The sequence below is a fragment of the Bombina bombina genome, chromosome 1 (genome assembly GCF_027579735.1).
Source record: "Bombina bombina isolate aBomBom1 chromosome 1, aBomBom1.pri, whole genome shotgun sequence".
NCBI lineage: Eukaryota > Metazoa > Chordata > Amphibia > Anura > Bombinatoridae > Bombina > Bombina bombina.
The window spans coordinates 1,241,336,811-1,241,357,298 of NC_069499.1; the positions used below are offsets into that span (position 1 = coordinate 1,241,336,811).

The 20,488-nt window shown below is 36.8% G+C and overlaps 1 protein-coding gene across 1 annotated transcript in view; it reads left to right on the forward strand.

The window, feature by feature from the left end:
- CMIP (c-Maf inducing protein) overlaps window positions 1-20,488 on the forward strand; it is a 363,762-nt gene that overhangs the window by 156,193 nt on the left and 187,081 nt on the right. The window contains 1 exon segment of the mRNA XM_053700697.1: window positions 8,917-9,042. Within this exon segment, the coding sequence (XP_053556672.1) occupies window positions 8,917-9,042 (126 nt within the window).

Genomic DNA, 20,488 nt, shown 5'->3' on the forward strand with positions numbered 1-20,488 from the left:
TGAAATCTTTATTTCATCTTGCCTATATTGAGTTGGGTAAGACTCCGCCTCATAGGATTACAGCTCATTCTACTAGGTCAGTTTCTACTTCCTGGGCGTTTAGGAATGAAGCTTCGGTTGATCAGATTTGCAAAGTGGCAACTTGGTTCTCTTTGCATACTTTTACCAAATTCTACCATTTTGTTGTATTTTCTTCTTCTGAAGCAGTTTTTGGTAGAAAAGTACTTCAGGCAGCGGTTTCAGTTTGAATCTTCTGCTTATGTTTTTCATTAAACTTTATTTTGGGTGTGGATTATTTTCAGCAGGAATTGGCTGTCTTTATTTTATCCCTCCCTCTCTAGTGACTCTTGTGTGGAAAGATCCACATCTTGGGTAGTCATTATCCCATACGTCACTAGCTCATGGACTCTTGCTAATTACATGAAAGAAAACATAATTTATGTAAGAACTTACCTGATAAATTCATTTCTTTCATATTAGCAAGAGTCCATGAGGCCCGCCCTTTTTTGTGGTGGTTATGATTTTTTTGTATAAAGCACAATTATTCCAATTCCTTATTTTATATGCTTTCGCACTTTTTTCTTATCACCCCACTTCTTGGCTATTCGTTAAACTGAATTGTGGGTGTGGTGAGGGGTGTATTTATAGGCATTTTAAGGTTTGGGAAACTTTGCCCCTCCTGGTAGGAATGTATATCCCATACGTCACTAGCTCATGGACTCTTGCTAATATGAAAGAAATGAATTTATCAGGTAAGTTCTTACATAAATTATGTTTTTTGTGACCTAGCTGTAAACATTGGGTGAGCCTATGACAGTAGGAATATGTGCTTAGCCACCAATCCCCAGCTAGCTGCTGAACCTACCTAGGTATGTTTCTTGCAATTGCATGCCCTACGTGAATCGTAAAAGTTTTATTTTGATTTTTGTGCTCCTCTAAACTTTTTTGTATATTCTAACATAAAAATGTTTTTCTATAAAAAAAAATGTTTTGGTGTATAATATTTTCACATATTTTTTGTGTGATGATGCTTCTTGCTTGAGTTTGAAATGGAAAGAGATTTAAGGTATTAGGCCTATGTCCTCTTTAAAGTAAAGTCAAATAAAGTTGAGTTTTTAAATCCTTGCTTTATAAAGCCAGATTTATGCTTTTATTGCAGAGTTAGTCTGGATTTCGTTAACAAGGGAGGACCAGGTAGAAGGGATTTTATATAAAAAGTTGTCAATATTGCATAATTGTTTTACTCTTTCAGCTGTTGGTGAAAGATTCTTTTGTATGTTAGCTGTAAATAAATCCTTTATGGTGGGATAAATTAGAGAAATCACTTCATATAAGAGTAGTTTATACAAAGGGGAAAGTTTACTATCACTTTTAGTTACTCATTGTAAACAGATCAGGAATGATGGCGATATTTTAGATGGAGTTTAATTCATCAGTTGTAATGAAGATGTGATGTTACTTACTTTGTAATCTAGCAGTGCCTTTCTAATACACTGCGCTCCGGGCGCCTACTTAAAAAGTTTTTTTGTTTTTTGTGAGCTAAAGGTTTAAACTGTTCTCCAATCGTCGCTCTAGTCATACAGCACTTTTGTTGTAGCTACAGCGCTGATTGGAGAATAATTCAAACCGTTAACTCAGAAAAAATAATTTATGAAGTGGGTGGCCGGAGCGCAGGGTATTAGAACGGCGCGGCTAGATTAAAAATTAAGTTACAGCGCATTTTCATTAGAAGTGATCAATTAGTCCCCCTAAAATATTGCTTATATTCCGGACCCGATTTTAAAACATGTAACGTTTTATCAACACTTTAAGTGCAGAAACATAAAATCACTCCGTTATCAAGCTGATGTTTACCATCATATCGTATAAATGTAGAGCACATGTTTTAAGGAATGGGTGCAGAAGGGACTAGGTCATAAGGTAAAAGTATCAGTTCCTTAAAAGGAAACAAAAATCTCTTTATGGAAACTGCCCCTGCCATAACAGAATGTGTTATTGTGTAGCTCCTATAATTTAGTATATAAAAAAAAAAACAATGTAAAAGGCATAAGCTACAGTACGGACCAACTTATTTTCAGTAGGGCTCTGCAAATGTCACACACTATGTTACTTGTAGAATGAAATTTAAATTTAGGAATATATGTGAATGGCACATTCATTGAAATGAGCAAATATTGTTCTAATCAAATATACAATAGTTTGCAAAATGTTTGAAGTGTTTTTGAAATAAGTCATCTTTACCATTACTAAATATAACCTCTGAATATTTATTAACATTTTCAAATATTTGAATATTGAACTCAAACAAGGAATTTCTTAAACTAAACTGGAACAGAGTTAGATGTAATATTTCAATATTAACATTTATTCTACAAAAATATTTGAAAAGTAGAACTGACAGACATTTTTAATTGGTCATTGCTGGAAGATTAACTTGCTATTAATGAAAGGCACTTAATAGTAATATAATACATTTAATACGATGTGCTAGCACATTTTATTATTACACTGTGTGTCTTTGTGTGTTTAACCCTTCCTTAGCTGGGCATGGTTGGTGAGCCAATCGGGAGCAGGATATGTGCATAGCTGGCAATCCCTGTCTTTCTCCAGCTCAGGAAGGGAAGTGCATTGTGGTGTCGGAGCGCACTTGAACTATGCGTTTAACCCCTTTACAAGGGTTAAACACGCTGCAGTAATCAAATGCTATAGCACATTTGAGTATTTTACTATGATACTGTTATGTTTCATATTATTTTGACATGTTGTACTAATATGGTCACAAAATATTGTAATTTTAATGGCTCCTTTATATTAGACAAGTTTAAACTACAATGTGAATTGTTATGAGAGAGCTCACTTTAATTATCAGGATGTGACAACATAAATTTTCTTTTTTTCCTTTAGTATTTTATTATATGCAATACCTAAGCTTTATTTCCACATCTCATTGGCAGGCAGCCTGGCTGCTTTACAAAGCGAAATAGGAAATGTTGTACTGGAGCTTTTATTTCAGGTCAACATGTAAAGCAATGTTTGTTTATTTTTTTTTTTGTAGTGTTGTGTGTGTGTACAGATAATAATATAAATTATTTACGTCTACAAACTTCAGTGTTTTTTTTTTTTTTAATCAGTAAATTGGAACATAAGATCCAGTAAATGAACATTACGTGAAACTATCCTGACATATGCCCCATACCAGTGTACAGTCATTATAGATATTATTGTGCATTAGGAACAGAGTCACAATTTTAATATCTCCACAGGATGCTGATGAAGAAAAGCATATTATTTCATATGGGTGTCTACTATATAAGCAGGATACAATGTCACCAAAGGTCTTATTTCTCTGCCCTGTATAATCAGTGATGAATCACCTTACATAATCCATTTTTGGTGTGTCAAGATGAAGGGTGAGAACTTTTTGTAAACTGCGGAAGTGAAGTGTAACACATGAAACCTTTGTGGAAAAAAACACTAAAACTTATTTTTTCTTTGATCTGCTTTATTCTGCAACCTCACACTTGTTACTGTGTTATGTATAAGTAATTTGCACAATTGATGCTGTAAAAAGATGACATTACATCATCTGGGAACTAGAGATGTTGCTATTGATGTAAAATAATTTATCATATAAAATAAATGTGTTCCTATGTAAAAAAAATCACAAACAGACACTGGCTTTTACATATTGTGTGTGCTAATAAATATATATATATATTTATAAAATAACCTATAAAAGTATCTTGGGTTATAAAATGGTTGCCCCTAAATAATGAGTGGCGCCATTTCTGTAAATTATCCAATATTCTCCCCAGGACCTATTACTGACCACCCAGATAAAATATTAGCTAACATTATTTTCTTGTTTTAGTATTTGTTGCACAGATGATACATTTATGTTAAATTATGCAATTAACTGGTGCTTTGGATAGCTTAAAAACATTTATAAATACCATAAAATGTTGTTGCCATTTATTACGATGCCCCCTACTTCCCAGACGAGTAAAAAAAAAGTTGACTTTTTTCTATCTTCAGCATTGAGTGGACTAGCAACTTTTTTTCTGTAAACTAAAGTGATATTTTTTCTCCCTTCTGTGTGTATGTATGTGTGTATGTATGTATGTATGTATGTATGTGTGTGTATATATATATATATACATAGAATTATTGTATTGACAATAAGCAAATCTAGACACATATCCCCACTTGCTTGTCCACAGAAGTACTCTGTATACATTGTTACCAATGCACCAGAGAACTCTGTGTAAGATATGCAAATGATAGTTATACAATATCTCAATTTTTTTTTGCTTCTGAGTGCTATTTTAAACACTGCAATACCCTTTATGGGATGGATTCAGCAACAAACAAACAAAACAAAAACTTCTGGACAGCTGTTTTGAGACCCAGAGTTCTCTGATGCATTGGAAAGAATGTATACAGAGTACTTCTAAGGGCATGCAAGCAGGGATACTTGCCTAGATTTGCTCATTTTCTATACAATTAATTCAATATGTGTGTGTGTGTGTGTATATATATATATATATATATATATATATATATATTATATATATGTGTGTGTGTGTGTGTATATATATATATATTGTCTAGATTGTAAGTTCCCACGGGAATAGGGCCCTCAATTCCCCCTGTATTTGTCGTTAAATTTTGTGTCTTATCGTATTGTTTCTCCTTTGTACTGTTATCCTTGTACCCATGGGCAGCACTGCTGAATCTGTTGGCGCTTTATAAACAAAGAATAATATATATATAAGCACACACACACATTGCAGGTCCACTCAATGCTAAATATAGATAACTTTTGTACTCGTCTGGGACTTGTGAACCTTTGTGGTATGAAGTAGGGGTCAGCGTAATAAATTGCTAATTTTCTATACAATAATTCTATGTATCATATGAGTGTGTATGTACTCTTGAAAGCTTGTCTTTTACTATGTAATATTAGTCCCATAAAAAAGGTATTACTGCATACTGCAATACTCTTTTTATTTTGATATTCAACGACCTGGACTAATACGGCTACTATATATATATCTTTCTGAGGAACATGACAAATTATCCTATATTGGGGGGTATAATCAAAATCATAGTGGCAGAATTTGCAATGGTCACTTGTGCAGATCCCCCAGCTGCATGAATCCTATCACGCATTGCTGGCATATCAACCTGAGCCTTGCAAATCATTGTAAAATGCTTCCATTCCTGGCCTTCTTTAAGTTCAGCAGGTTGTGTGTATGCCAAGCTGTAGATTATAACGGCCTCTGTGCGTAAGTAGATATTATGTTACAGACTTGTAACTGAAGTACAGAGCTGTCTTGGTATAGTCTCTATGAACTGTGATACATATGTCCACATGGTGCAGCTGACTTTGAAGATGCGTACATAGCTCGAGTGCAAACAAGCCTGAAGTGAAGCCACTCGGTGAGTCATGTTACCAAGTGTATTCACCATGACAACCCTCATGTCTGGAGTGTTCTTCAAATTGGTAGAAAACTGGTCTGCAGGACCATTACCAGCTGCTCCAACTGGTCACAGTTAACCAATACCCTGCAGAAGATTTTAACTTTTTTTTTTTTTTGTCTTCTGATTTTTTTTTGAGGTCTACTATGCTGACAAATATGAGTTTAAAGGGTTAAACATGTAAGGGATTTTAAAGCATAAAGGAAAATATCTAATTTGTTAGTCTATTACTAGGACCTAGATTACAAATGTTAGTGTATGGAGCGTTAACATAATCCATATCACTGGCATTTTAACACTAGTATCAGAAGTCCATGGTTGCCAGTAATGTGCACGCTACAGTATTCATGTCAGATAGCACAGGTGCATCATTTTCCTCAGATAATGAGAGCCCGCACTGTAATTCTTGTTGGATAATGCTATTGCGATTAATCGATAGACTGCAAAAATTACACTGGAGAAGTTAAATGATTCAATTATCCTTGCTTTTAATGCACAAAAGCAAGTGATAACACAATACCGTTTTTTTTTTTAAAAAGCGCTAAAAGAGAAAACGGTATTTCATATGTCCTGTGTGCGGAATGCATGACTGTGCTATTTGTGTTAAAAATGCTTTTCTTAAACGAACAGCTTGTAATACCTGGTTTTGCATTATCGATTGCGCAAGGCCAAGCACAAAATAACACACTGCATGTTATCCTTAATCTAGGCTTGTGCATTTAATCCCCACAAAAGTAAATACAAAGGTAAATACCGGCTTTGAAGTTTGAAACCTTACATCTGTTTAGCAAGACAGAACTGTTAAACTAATTAAGGGGAACAAGTCTCATGCAGCTACCAATCACTGGCTGTTCCCTACTTGGGAGTTGCAACGTCTAAAGGGGGACTTTACCTATGTGTTTAACCCATTTGTAAGCTAGAGTCTGTAACACAACAATTACATGCTCTACCCATGTTTGCATTAGAATGTGCCTTTAATTATACAGGTGAAAGACCGCTATTGAGATTTCAGTCTAAATGGTGTATGTAGGGAAGAACAGCTTGTGCAGGCCAAGTCATTTCCATCTATCAGTGATGCAACAAATGTTAAAAAAAAAATCTGTGTTGAGAACACCCACATTCCCCAGCAGCTCTGCAGAGCAGCTCTTTCAGAAAATAACTCACACTGTAATTAAGCGTTCTCATTTGTGACATGTGACACTCATTCTTTGTGTCAGTTTTGTAGCTATCCTGTTTAGACATGTTGTCCCTTGACATATATTTAATTGATCTCATCATTGTTCTGCTGAATCCAGATAAAGAAAATTACTATAGTTTGATAAAAAAGAGTAAAATAAATAGTAATTTCATGTACCCCACCCAATATGTTAATACAGAAAAGTATTAAGATTATATTTCATCCCAATACATCATACAGATTTACTAATGAAATTAAAAAACGCTGAAAGACAAGCTAAGCTAGGGCAAAAAACAGGAGGAAAATGTAATTTTTGGGTTTAATGTCCCTTTAACTCTGTATTTAGCTCTTTTACAGTATTTGTGCAATAATGGCATTCTGTAACATATTAGCACAATTTATTATTGTATCAGAATGTCCCTTTAACTCCTTCCCACCGTTAGGATGTTCCATGCCGTCCTAATTGCGCTGGGCTTTTGCGCCGTTAGGACGGCATGGAGCGTCATAGCCGTTTGGCTGTCCTGAAGCCATAGCCGCTTGCTAAATGGGATTGCGGGCTGTAGGGTATGCCTAGTGTCATAGGCACTCCCTCTGACCCGATCCCATCATTGAAAACACGTGATTGCATTAACGATCGCTTGTTTTCAATTTTTACTTATTTGTTTACATAGGAACTTTATTCCGATGTAGACAAATAAGTCCTATCAGGAAAAGGTTAAAACTTTATTTTTATTTTTTTGTATATTTAAGAATTCATTTTGATTGGTTTCTAGGGACAGCTTCCACTGTTGCGTTGATAGAAAGGGACATCATTCTATTAGTATGATAAAAAAAACATAATATTTATTAAAACAGGAACATTTGTTTCATATATATATATTTATATTTAATGGTTTTTAAAATGTTCTAATTTAGATGTAACCAAGGGAAAAATGCATATAATGTTCCTGCAAGTATTTTTTGTTTGGGAACAGGTGGGAGCTGCTTTGTTAATAAAGCTGAGTATTATTATTGTTTGTTATTTGGACTCTTATCTTTCTTCTAACAAACAGAAGATAATAGTATATAATTACCAGATGAACGCATTGTTGATTGCATTGCACAAAGGGCTTGATATTACATGTGGCAATGATTATTTGTAATATTGTGATTTGGTTATAAAGAACCTGACCGTTCCATAGGGTTGCAGTGTATTGCTGTATGTGCAGCCTTCTCTACACAATGCAGAATATGCATGAGGAATACAGTAAACGGTATTCAGACTGTGGATTTGCCCTATTGAGGTATGAATTTATGGGACATGAAACTCATGATTAAAGGGACATTAAACACTAAATAAATACTAGATAGCAAGATGCATTCAAAGAAAAGATTAGTCTGAGTGTAACTTGTAGATTTATTTTTTCAAGTGTCATTGGCTGTTTAAATATTGACAAAATAAGTGTAAAGTTTTAGTGTCTATAAAACAATGGGATATGCCATGTTGTAACTTAGGTTACCTTCTCTGCTGTGGCCTATTAGGGTCAGTTATAAATAGGTCACTAGAGTGTGCAGCCAATGGCTGTGTGGAATATAACTGTGTTCTGCACTTATATTTTTAACAGGAACTGAAAAACTCACAATTTCAGAATGGAATTACAGGAAAAGGGGACAAAATAAATAATTAAAGTATATTGCAGATTTATATATATACAGTGTGTGTGTGTGTGTGTGTGTGTGTGTGTGTGTATATATATATATATATATATATTATAATTTTTTTATTACCATCTCAACGTGTTTAATGTCCCTTTTTAAATTTCATGGTTCAGACAGAGCATGCTATTTTTACAGACTTTTCAGTTTTCTTCTATTATCAAATTTTCTTTTGTTAAAATGCATATCTAAGAAAGCTTAGGAGCAGCAATGTGCTACTGGGATCTAGCTGGTAATTGGTAGCTACACAAATATGTCTCTTGCCTTTGGCTCACCAGATGTGTTAGTACAGCAAGCTCCCAGTAGTACATCCGTTTTCTGGGGCTGACTTTAACTAACTATGTGTTTAACTCATTTTATAGGGGTTAAAACACATAGTTATGTACAAGCAGTAATACAGTGCTATAACACATTCAAACGTATCCACTTATGCACTCGGGGGATAACAAGTGTGGGGGATGAGAGTCAGTGAATAGAACAGAATTTGATAAAGGATGATATAACCTTACTCTAAGTTGATGTCACTGAAAAAGAGTTTAATTATTTCTCTGCTTTTTGTTCAGCCTACAGGGTACATGGAAAATTGCATTTCATACAGCTCTATTGAGGATGTTCAGCTGCTGTCCTGGGAAAATGCCCCAAAGTACTGTTTACAGCTTACAATTCCCAGTGGTACTGTTTTGCTTCAGGTATTGTACACATCAATATTCTTTTCCAGTTTAAATCTCTTGTATCGTTTATGTTGTTGTTAATGTCATGCAGTTGCCACAAAATGCAAGGACTGTTTGTGCAAGAAAATGATTATGAGCCATTCTCAATACTGCAATAGAGAAATTATTTTGTGTGCCCTTTAATGGAATCAATTTGCCAGCTTGTTAAAAATGACTGTGACTGATATCAATACATTCCATAGGTTTCTAGACATTTTCTGTATATGTATCAGAAATGATTCAGTGCTCTGCAAAAGAAAAAATCTGCCAACAAAATAAATTTTTAAAAGCATTTATCCACTTGAGAGCAAAGCCCTCCCCCTCCATATGAGGTATCCCAGCATCACTGGGGGAATCCTGGGATGCTGGTGACATCACCAAGCCCTGGGAACTCAGAAGTACCTAGCTGCAGCAGGGAGCTTAATCCTCTCAAACTCAGCTCCCTTAAAGGGACATGAAACCCCAATTTCTTCTGTTAAGTGTGATCAGTCCACGGGTCATCATTACTTGTGGGATATTAACTGCTCCCCTACAGGAAGTGCAAGAGGATTCACCCAGCAGAGTTGCTATATAGCTCCTCCCCTCTACTTCACCTCCAGTCATTCTCTTGCACCCAACGACTAGATAGGATGTGTGAGAGGACTATGGTGATATATTTAGTTTTTATATCTTCAATCAAAAGTTTGTTATTTTATAATAGCACCGGAGTGTGTTATTCCTTCTCTGGTAGAATTTGAAGAAGAATCTACCTGAGTTTTTCTATGATTTTAGCCGGAGTAGTTAAGATCATATTGCTGTTTCTCGGCCATCTGAGGAGTGAGGTAAACTTCAGATCAGGGGACAGCAGGCAGATTAATCTGCAAAGAGGTATGTAGCAGTTTATTATTTTCTGACATGGAATTGATGAGAAAATCCTGCCATACCGTTATAATGTAAACTCAGCCTTGAATGCAGTAGATGTAGCTGATATAAGGCTGTCATGTATGTATATTTTACACTTCAGTTTTCTGGGAAATGGTACTTCTCTGGCTTTTAAACTGTATACATAGACTTAACCTATTTTGCAGGGACTTGCAATAGGTTTTAAATGACAATTAATTATTGAGGTAAAATGTTTTTTTGCTGGCATGTAAAAACGTTTTTTTCTCTGAGGTACTGGGTGAAAAAATGTTTTGGGCACTTTTTTTCCACTTGGCAATAGTTTTGATTTAAATTAGAGCAGTTCACTGATCCCTCTCACTGTTATGTGTGTGGGGGAGGGGCCATTTTGGTGCTTTCACTATGCATCAGAAAAACTCAGTCAGAGGTTCATTTTCTTCCTGCATGATCCGGTTCATCTCTACAGAGTTCAGGGATCTCAAGAGTCTTTTTTTGAGGGAAGTAATCATACAGCAGAGCTGTGCTGATTGTATTGACTGTGATATAAAAAACGTTTATTTGTGTATTTTTTTTCTGCTGCCTGGGTTAGTTATCATTTGCTGAGGGGAACAATCCTTTGCTAAAACTGTATATTCTGACAAAGATTGATGCTATAACTTAATTATTTTATCTGTTATAATATTTTTCTGTGCTTCTTAAAGGCACAGTTCGTTTTCATATTATTTGTAAATTACTTTGAAAAGTATTTCCAAGTTGCTGTTTATTTGCTAGTGTGTTAAACATGTCTGATTCAGAGGAAGATATCTGTGCTATATGTGTTAATGCCAAAGTGGAGCCCAATAGAAATTTATGTACTAAATGTATTGATGCTACTTTAAAAAATAGTCAATCTGTACAAATTGAACATATTTCACCAAACAACGAGGGGAGAGTTATGCCGACTAACTCGCCTCACGTGTCAGTACCTGCATCTCCCGCTCAGGAGGTGCGTGATATTGTAGCGCCGAGTGCATCTGGGCGGCCATTACAAATCACATTACAAGATATGGCTACTGTTATGACTGAAGTTTTGGCTAAACTACCAGAACTAAGAGGTAAACGTGATCACTCTGGGATGAGAACAGAGTGCGCTGATAATGCAAGGGCCATGTCTGATACTGCGTCACAGTTTGCAGAACATGAAGACGGAGAGCTTCATTCTGTGGGTGACGGTTCTGATCCAAATAAACTGGACTCAGACATTTCAAATTTTAAATTTAAGCTTGAGAACCTCCGTGTGTTACTAGGGGAGGTATTAGCGGCTCTGAATGATTGTAACACAGTTGCAATCCCAGAAAAAATGTGTAGGTTGGATAAATATTTTGCGGTACCGACGAGTACTGACGTTTTTCCTATACCTAAGAGACTTACTGACATTGTTACTAAGGAGTGGGATAGACCCGGTGTGCCTTTCTCACCCCCTCCTATATTCAGAAAAATGTTTCCAATAGACGCCGCCACACGGGACTTATGGCAAATGGTCCCTAAGGTGGAGGGAGCAGTTTCTACTTTAGCTAAGCGTACCACTATCCCAGTGGAGGATAGCTGTGCTTTTTCAGATCCAATGGATAAAAAATTAGAGGGTTACCTTAAGAAAATGTTTGTTCAACAAGGGTTTATATTGCAACCTCTTGCATGTATTGCGCCTGTCACGGCTGCAGCAGCATTTTGGTTTGAGTCTCTGGAAGAGACACTTCAATCATCCACACTAGATGACATCACACACAAACTTAAATTCCTTAAGTTAGCTAATTCATTTATTTCAGATGCCGTAGTACATTTAACTAAACTTGCGGCTAAAAATTCAGGATTCGCCATTCAGGCACGCAGAGCTCTGTGGCTAAAATCCTGGTCAGCTGATGTTACGTCTAAATCTAAATTGCTTAATATTCCTTTCAAAGGGCAGACCTTATTCGGGCCCGGCTTGAAAGAGATTATTGATGACATTACAGGAGGTAAAGGTCATGCCCTGCCTCAGGACAAGGCCAAAGCCAAGGCTAGACAGTCCAATTTTCGTTCCTTTCGTAATTTCAAAGCAGGAGCAGCATCAACTTCCTCTGCACCAAAACAGGAAGGAGCTGTTGCTCGCTACAGACAAGGCTGGAAACCTAACCAGTCCTGGAACAGGGGCAAACAGGCCAGAAAACCTGCTGCTGCCCCTAAGACAGCATGAATTGAGGGCCCCCGATCCGGGACCGGATCTAGTGGGGGGCAGACTTTCCCTCTTCGCCCAGGCTTGGGCAAGAGATGTTCAGGATCCCTGGGCGCTAGAGATCATATCTCAGGGATACCTTCTGGACTTCAAATCCTCTCCCCCAAGAGGGAGATTTCATCTGTCAAGGTTGTCAACAAACCTAACAAAGAAGGAAGCGTTTCTACGCTGCGTACAAGATCTTTTATTAATGGGAGTGATCCATCCAGTTCCGCGGTTGGAACAAGGACAAGGGTTTTACTCAAATCTGTTTGTAGTTCCCAAAAAAGAGGGAACCTTCAGGCCAATCTTGGATTTAAAGATCCTAAACAAATTCCTAAGAGTTCCATCGTTCAAGATGGAAACTATTCGAACAATTTTGCCCATGATCCAAGAGGGTCAGTACTTGACCACAGTGGATTTAAAGGATGCTTACCTTCACATACCGATTCACAGAAGTCATTACCGGTATCTAAGGTTTGCCTTTTTAGACAGGCATTACCAGTTTGTAGCTCTTCCATTCGGACTGGCTACGGCTCCAAGAATCTTCACAAAGGTTCTGGGCACTCTTCTGGCGGTACTAAGACCGCGAGGAATTTCAGTAGCTCCGTACTTAGACGACATACTGATACAAGCTTCAAGCTTTCAAACTGCCAAATCTCATACAGAGATAGTACTGGCATTTCTAAGGTCGCATGGATGGAAAGTGAACGAAGAGAAAAGTTCTCTCTTTCCACTCACAAGAGTTCCCTTCCTGGGGACTCTGATAGATTCTGTAGAAATGAAGATTTACCTGACAGAGGACAGGTTAACAAAACTTCAAAGTGCATGCCGTGTCCTTCATTCCATTCAAGAGACCAGAAATTCTCTTCTATGGTGGCTTTATCGGCCACATCTGTCCAGGGGAATGCCATTCAGCAGGCCAGACTGGTCAATTGTAACAACAGACGCCAGCCTACTAGGTTGGGGCGCTGTCTGGAATTCTCTGAAGGCTCAGGGACTATGGAATCAGGAGGAGAGTCTTCTTCCAATAAACATTCTGGAATTGAGAGCAGTCCTCAATGCTCTTCTGGCTTGGCCCCAGTTAGCAACTCGGGGGTTCATCAGGTTCCAGTCGGACAACATCACGACTGTAGCTTATATCAACCATCAGGGAGGGACAAGAAGCTCCCTAGCAATGATGGAAGTATCGAAGATAATTCGCTGGGCAGAGTCTCACTCTTGCCACCTGTCTGCAATCCACATCCCGGGAGTGGAGAACTGGGAGGCGGATTTCTTAAGTCGTCAGACTTTTCATCCGGGGGAGTGGGAACTTCATCCAGAGGTCTTTGCCCAAATACTTCCACGTTGGGGCAAACCAGAGATAGATCTCATGGCGTCTCGACAGAACGCCAAGCTTCCGCGCTACGGGTCCAGATCCAGGGATCCGGGAGCGGTCCTGATAGATGCCTTGACAGCACCATGGACCTTCAGGATGGCTCATGTGTTTCCACCTTTCCCGATGCTTCCTCGATTGATTGCCAGAATCAAACAGGAGAAAGCATCAGTGATTCTAATAGCGCCTGCATGGCCACGCAGGACTTGGTATACAGATCTGGTGGACATGTCATTCTGTCCACCTTGGTCGTTACCTCTGAAACAGGACCTTCTGATTCAGGGTCCTTTCAAACATCAAAATCTAACTTCTCTGAAGCTGACTGCTTGGAAATTGAACGCTTGATCTTATCAAAGCGTGGTTTTTCTGAGTCAGTTATTGATACCTTAATACAGGCTAGGAAGCCTGTTACCAGAAAGATTTACCATAAAATATGGCGTAAATACCTATATTGGTGCGAATCCAAAGGTTACTCTTGGAGTAAGGTTAGGATTCCTAGGATATTGTCTTTTCTACAAGAAGGTTTAGAAAAGGGGTTATCCGCTAGTTCCTTAAAGGGACAGATCTCAGCTCTGTCCATTCTGTTACACAAGCGTCTGTCAGAAGTTCCAGACGTTCAGGCTTTTTGTCAGGCTTTGGCCAGGATTAAACCTGTGTTTAAAGCTGTGGCTCCACCATGGAGTTTAAACCTTGTTCTTAACGTTTTACAGGGTGTTCCGTTTGAACCCCTTCATTCCATTGATATAAAGTTGTTATCTTGGAAAGTTCTATTTTTAATGGCTATTTCCTCGGCTCGAAGAGTCTCTGAGTTATCAGCCTTACATTGTGATTCTCCTTATTTGATTTTTCACTCGGATAAGGTAGTTCTGCGTACTAAGCCTGGGTTCTTACCTAAGGTAGTCACTAACAGGAATATCAATCAGGAGATTGTTGTTCCATCCTTGTGCCCAAATCCTTCTTCGAGGAAGGAACGTCTTTTGCACAATCTGGATGTAGTTCGTGCCCTTAAATTTTATTTACAGGCAACTAAAGATTTTCGACAAACGTCTTCCCTGTTTGTCGTTTACTCTGGTCAGAGGAGAGGTCAAAAAGCTTCTGCTACCTCTCTCTCTTTTTGGCTTCGTAGCATAATTCGTTTAGCTTATGAGACTGCTGGACAGCAGCCTCCTGAAAGAATTACAGCTCATTCCACTAGAGCTGTGGCTTCCACTTGGGCCTTTAAGAATGAGGCCTCTGTTGAACAGATTTGCAAGGCTGCAACTTGGTCTTCGCTTCATACTTTTTCCAAATTTTACAAATTTGACACTTTTGCTTCCTCGGAGGCTATTTTTGGGAGAAAGGTTCTTCAGGCAGTGGTTCCTTCTGTATAAAGAGCCTGCCTATCCCTCCCGTCATCCGTGTACTTTTGCTTTGGTATTGGTATCCCACAAGTAATGATGACCCGTGGACTGATCACACTTAACAGAAGAAAACATAATTTATGCTTACCTGATAAATTCCTTTCTTCTGTAGTGTGATCAGTCCACGGCCCGCCCTGTTTTTTAAGGCAGGTAAATATTTTTTAAATTATACTCCAGTCACCACTACACCCTTGGCTTCTCCTTTCTCATTGGTCCTTGGTCGAATGACTGAAGGTGACGTAGAGGGGAGGAGCTATATAGCAACTCTGCTGGGTGAATCCTCTTGCACTTCCTGTAGGGGAGCAGTTAATATCCCACAAGTAATGATGACCCGTGGACTGATCACACTACAGAAGAAAGGAATTTATCAGGTAAGCATAAATTATGTTTTTTTCTCTCTCATGATTCAGATAGAGCATGACATTTTTAACAACATTCTAATTTACTTCTATCTAATTTGCTTCATTCTCTTGATATCCTTTGTTAAAAATAATACTGAGGTAGGCTTATTAGCAACAATGCATTTCTGGGCGATAGCTGCTGATTGGTGGCTGCACATATATGCTTCTTGTTGTGTTCAGCTAGCTCCCAGTAGCACATTTGTAGTTCCTTTAACAAAAGGATACTAAGAGAATGAAGCAAATTTGATAATAGAAGTAAATTGGAAAGTTGTTTAAAATTGTATGCTCTGACTGAATCATGAAAGAAAAAAGAGGTTTCATTTCCCTTTAAGACCTAGAACCCCCAACACCTAATATTTAAATGGAAATCATCTACTGTTTCAGAGTTAAAGAAACAAACCCGCTAAAAATTGTTAAATCTTAGTTTTCTCACGTCATATATACATAAAATAATGGTATAGTCTGAATCTGCTGAATATAAAAATATATAATATGTGAGATGGTGTCAGTGACAAAAAGACCTACAGTAGGGCTTAAATATGAGTCACATCTAAAAACTGAAAATGTCCAGCGCAGGAGTGGGACATAACTCCAGTTAAAGGGGGTAAAACTAATTTTGTCAGAATTGTTTTTATTGTTTTGGAGTCTAGGGACACACCCATTGAAAGACCTTTTGAATGTTACAGTATGCCCATTTTTGTTCCTGTGAACATGTTTTTAAGAGGATGAAATAAAGTTTTCACCTTTTTAAGGAGCATTTGGATCATATTATTCTTGCCTTTTTGAATGTTGTTTATGTTGTTTATATTCTCTCCTTTGCTGTGGCAAATTAGGGAACATGTAAATGTATTCTGTACATCAAGCAATCAATGTGCAGCAAATCTGGGATGTGAATTCTACAGAATGCACTCCAGCCACTATGTAAGGGCAGTGGAGAAGCTATAATTTTCAGAGTTAACTTACAGGAAAAGCAGGCAAAATAATTAATGAAAGTGCATTACAATGTTTTTTCCCACTATGCATAATTAAATAGATAATTGGGAAAATAAGTTGAATTTAAAAACCCTTTAAAGGGACAGTAAACACCTTGAAATGACAAAGTATTTCTGCAATTGTTTTTCAAGAGCTAAACTCCACCAAGCTTTTTCCTTATTTGGAAGAGCCAATCTAGGCTTGAGCTGGCATAGAACAAGGCTAATCACAGTGATTGTTGGTATAAATTGAATTGTTTTGCAATTGTTACCTGCTGGAGCCAATTAGGCAATGTTGCAGTATGTGGCAGGATTAGTCTTGATGAATACAAAATCCATCATTTTTAAAACTAAATATCATGAAAAGGGCTCAAAATAAATCATGAAAATATAATAGATTGCAAATAACAACAAATGTTTAATTACAATTTCAAGGTGGTTACACTCCCTTTAAGGCAATTGTAGCTACAGTATTTTATAGAGGATGATAATGTCAAAAGATCTTCATGATTATACATAATTGAACCTGTTAAGGTGAAATTACATTTTGAGTTTGTCTTATTTTAATTTAATTTTGCAACAGCTTTTAGGTGTCATAAACAAATCTGCATACTGTACAACAAAATATCACACAGAGTCATATTCCACCTTAATAAACTGCATCAAACAAGACAATATTCCTTAGGGATGACTTGGTTTGAGTACTGACCTACAATGTGTTTATGCACATATGTTTGTGCACACAGTCTGTTTAAAAGCACTTTGTGCTAGTGGCTATATGCATGATAAGGCAAAGTGAAGGTAGCTTTTATAAACTTATTAAACGTCTTGCCATTTATATATTCAACTCCAACTACCATTGGTGCAGCAGGTTCAGATGCACCATGGCCCAAGTGCTGGGGAACCCATAGCAACCAGTCTATACATAAGCGTGTGCAGAATATCTGTTGGCGCTCTACAAATAAATGATGATAATAATAATATGTACAATCCTTATGTAGGGGAGCCTTGCAGATCCATCATTCATATATATATATATATATATATATATATATATATATATATATATATATATATATATATATATATATATATATATATATATATTCTCCAAATTATACAGAGCAGCGTGTATATTATTACTGTTGTTTAGGGCTGCAACTAACTGTTATTTTCATAATCGATTAATCTGCCGATTTATTTTTTCGATTAAAACAAAATTCCTATTTTTAAAATAAAATCCACATACTGAGTGTTATAAATATAAACTTCCAACTAAAACTTTACATTAAAACAACTCTTGGTCCAATTTTTTTAAGCAGCAGAACACATTTTTCTAATTAAGCAAAACAAAACCACAAAAAAAAAAAAAAAAAGAGGTAGAAGTAGAAAGAGGTAGTCTACCACTGTTTATAACATTCTGTTATTCACTCTTTCAGAAACTTTGCATTGAAATGCAAAAATGTCATCATGACAACATGCTCCTGGCTGAGGCTGGCTCTCTGTTTGCAGCTATGTTGCCTGCAGCAGACAAGAGGTGCTCAGATGGTGTTGAGGTGCCTGAGATGCATAAATAGGGTTTTGCCAATTCCACCAAGGTGGGCTATTTATCTTTGTTAGTTCTCCACCAATGCAAGGGGCCACTCAACAAAGTAAGCCTGGACTTCATTTTAACATAAAAATATCTTAAATATATATATTCAGTGGTAAATAACCAGCTATAAGGTTAGGGGGGAAATATCTAGCCCACTCTTAAAATAACAGATATATACTTACAGAGGTTGAATTTAGTACATATTCCAATTAATTAAAAATAGAAGAAAAAAGGGCTAAAGACTATATATCAGTAAAAGGATACAGCCTTACACATTTATCTATAGAGTACATATATCAGCAATAGCAAGCGATCTGCTAAAAATTGTGCAAACAGGTAATAGTGACATCAATTAATATAACAAATGCCATCCATCTAGGGTTATGTGTAAAAAACAAGCTTGGCACTATATCATGCAAAGCATAGTGCCAAATCACCTAATTTTTTATAAACAATCCAAATTATGACTCCTATTTTATTTCTGGGTTGCACATAAGACAGGTTTAGTTGTAAACTTAAAAAGAAACTTATAGTGTCCTAAAAAAGTGAAAAGTAAACGTCTGTAGACATCCTTTATTCTAAGGACATATCCATAAAACACAATACCATGTGCAGGAGCTCATTGGAGTAAAGCAGCTGGTGCCGTGCACAGACCAACTAATTGCAAACCAACTAATCGATTATGAGATTCGTTGACAACTATTTTCATAATCGATTATTATCGATTATGCCGATTAGTTGTTGCAGCTCTACTATTGTTTACTAATTAGCTAGCTTTGGGGGCGCTCTGTTGAGTTGGTCCGCTACTGATTCAACTATTTTATGTATCTGTCACTTTAGAATATTTTTTATTATGCTCGTCTGTTTATCTGCATTTGTTTGACTTGTAAACATAATTATTTTGAAGAACATCTGTTCTATTTTATTTGGCTGACTTGTTTATGTGAGCTTTAAACATTACCTTAATTACTTTCTATCATTAAAGCCTTACTATGTATCTTCTGAGATCATTGTACCTTCCCATGGGGTGAGATCCCAGTGCGATGCTGACTATACTGTTAGTAACACAAACAACAGCTAGGTAGCCAGATGAAGAAAGCTCTCTGCCACTGAGTTCATCTATTCACGCACTGGTGGTCTTCAGCTGCTCTAACACCACTGTAGGACCTCCTCTTGGTGTCGTCCAAATAAGAATACGCTATTTAACAGCTGGTCTTAGCCTTTGTCAGGAGTTGTTCAGGTAATTCAGTTTATAAAGTAGAACTGCATATTTTAACTAGATTTAAAAAACAAAACAAAAAACGGAATGCATTAAAACTTGGTCATTGGTTTTAAAAAAAGATCACGTCACGATTGTATACTTCTTAATGCATATCTGCTTTTTGGAACAGTAAGATTATTATTAATATTATTTATCAGTTTAGTGCCACAAGTTTCTGCAATGTAATTGGGATTTTTAATCTGTTTATAGCTAAGGAGATTTGTCTCATTATCAACAACATTTATAGATAAACACTGACTCTGCCTGCAAAATTCTCAATACAAACATTGTTTTAAATCTGGCAAAGTTATTTTACATTTTAATGGTTTTTTTTATCAACTATTTACTTTCTTTATAAGCTATCAGTGTCAGATTTACGTATTTGCGTGTCCCCCTGATGAAAGATAATTGAGTGATTTCCCCTTGCAACTTGCTGGCTACTAGTGATTTAATTCCTGCTGTTTTCCTTAGATGTTAAAGGGATACTAAGCCCAATTTTTTTCAGATAGAGCAGGCAATTTTAAGCATCTTTCTAATTCACCCCTGTTACCAATTTCTCATTGTTCTCTTGCTATCTTCATTTGAAAAGCAGGAATACAAAGCTTAGTAGCCGGCCCATTTTTGGTTCAGCATCTGGGTTGTCACCAATAAGCAAGCGCTATCCAGGGTGCTGAACCTAAAACGGGCCAGCTCCTTTTAATGTAGCCACCAATAAACAAACGCTATCCAGGGTGCTGAACCTAAAATGGGCCGGCTCTTAAGCTTTACATTCCTGCAAGAGAACGAAGTAAAATTAGAAGTAAATTAGAAAGTTGGTTAAAAGGACACTGAACCCAAATTTTTTCTTTTGTGATTCAGATAAAGCATGCAATTTTAAGCAACTTTCTAATTTACGCCTATTATCAATTTTTCTTTGTTCTCTTGCTATCTTTATGTGAAAAAGAAGGCATCTAAGCTTTTTTTTGGGTTCAGACCTCTGGACAGCACTTTTTTATTGGTGGATGAATTTGTCCACCAGTCAGCAAGGACAACCTAGTTTGTTCACCAAAAATGGGCCGGCATCTAAACTTGCATTCTTTCATTTCAAATAAAGATACCAAGAGAATGAAGAAAATGTGATAATAGGAGTAAATTAGAAAGTTGCTTAAAATGTCATGTTCTAGCTGAATCACAAAAGAAAATAATTGGGTTTAGTCAGTGTCGCTTTAAATTTGCATGCTCTATCTGAAGCATGAAAGAAAACAATTGGGTTTAGTATCCCTTTAAGTAAAATATAAATGGATGGACCCAATTCAATTATATATTTAAAATGAA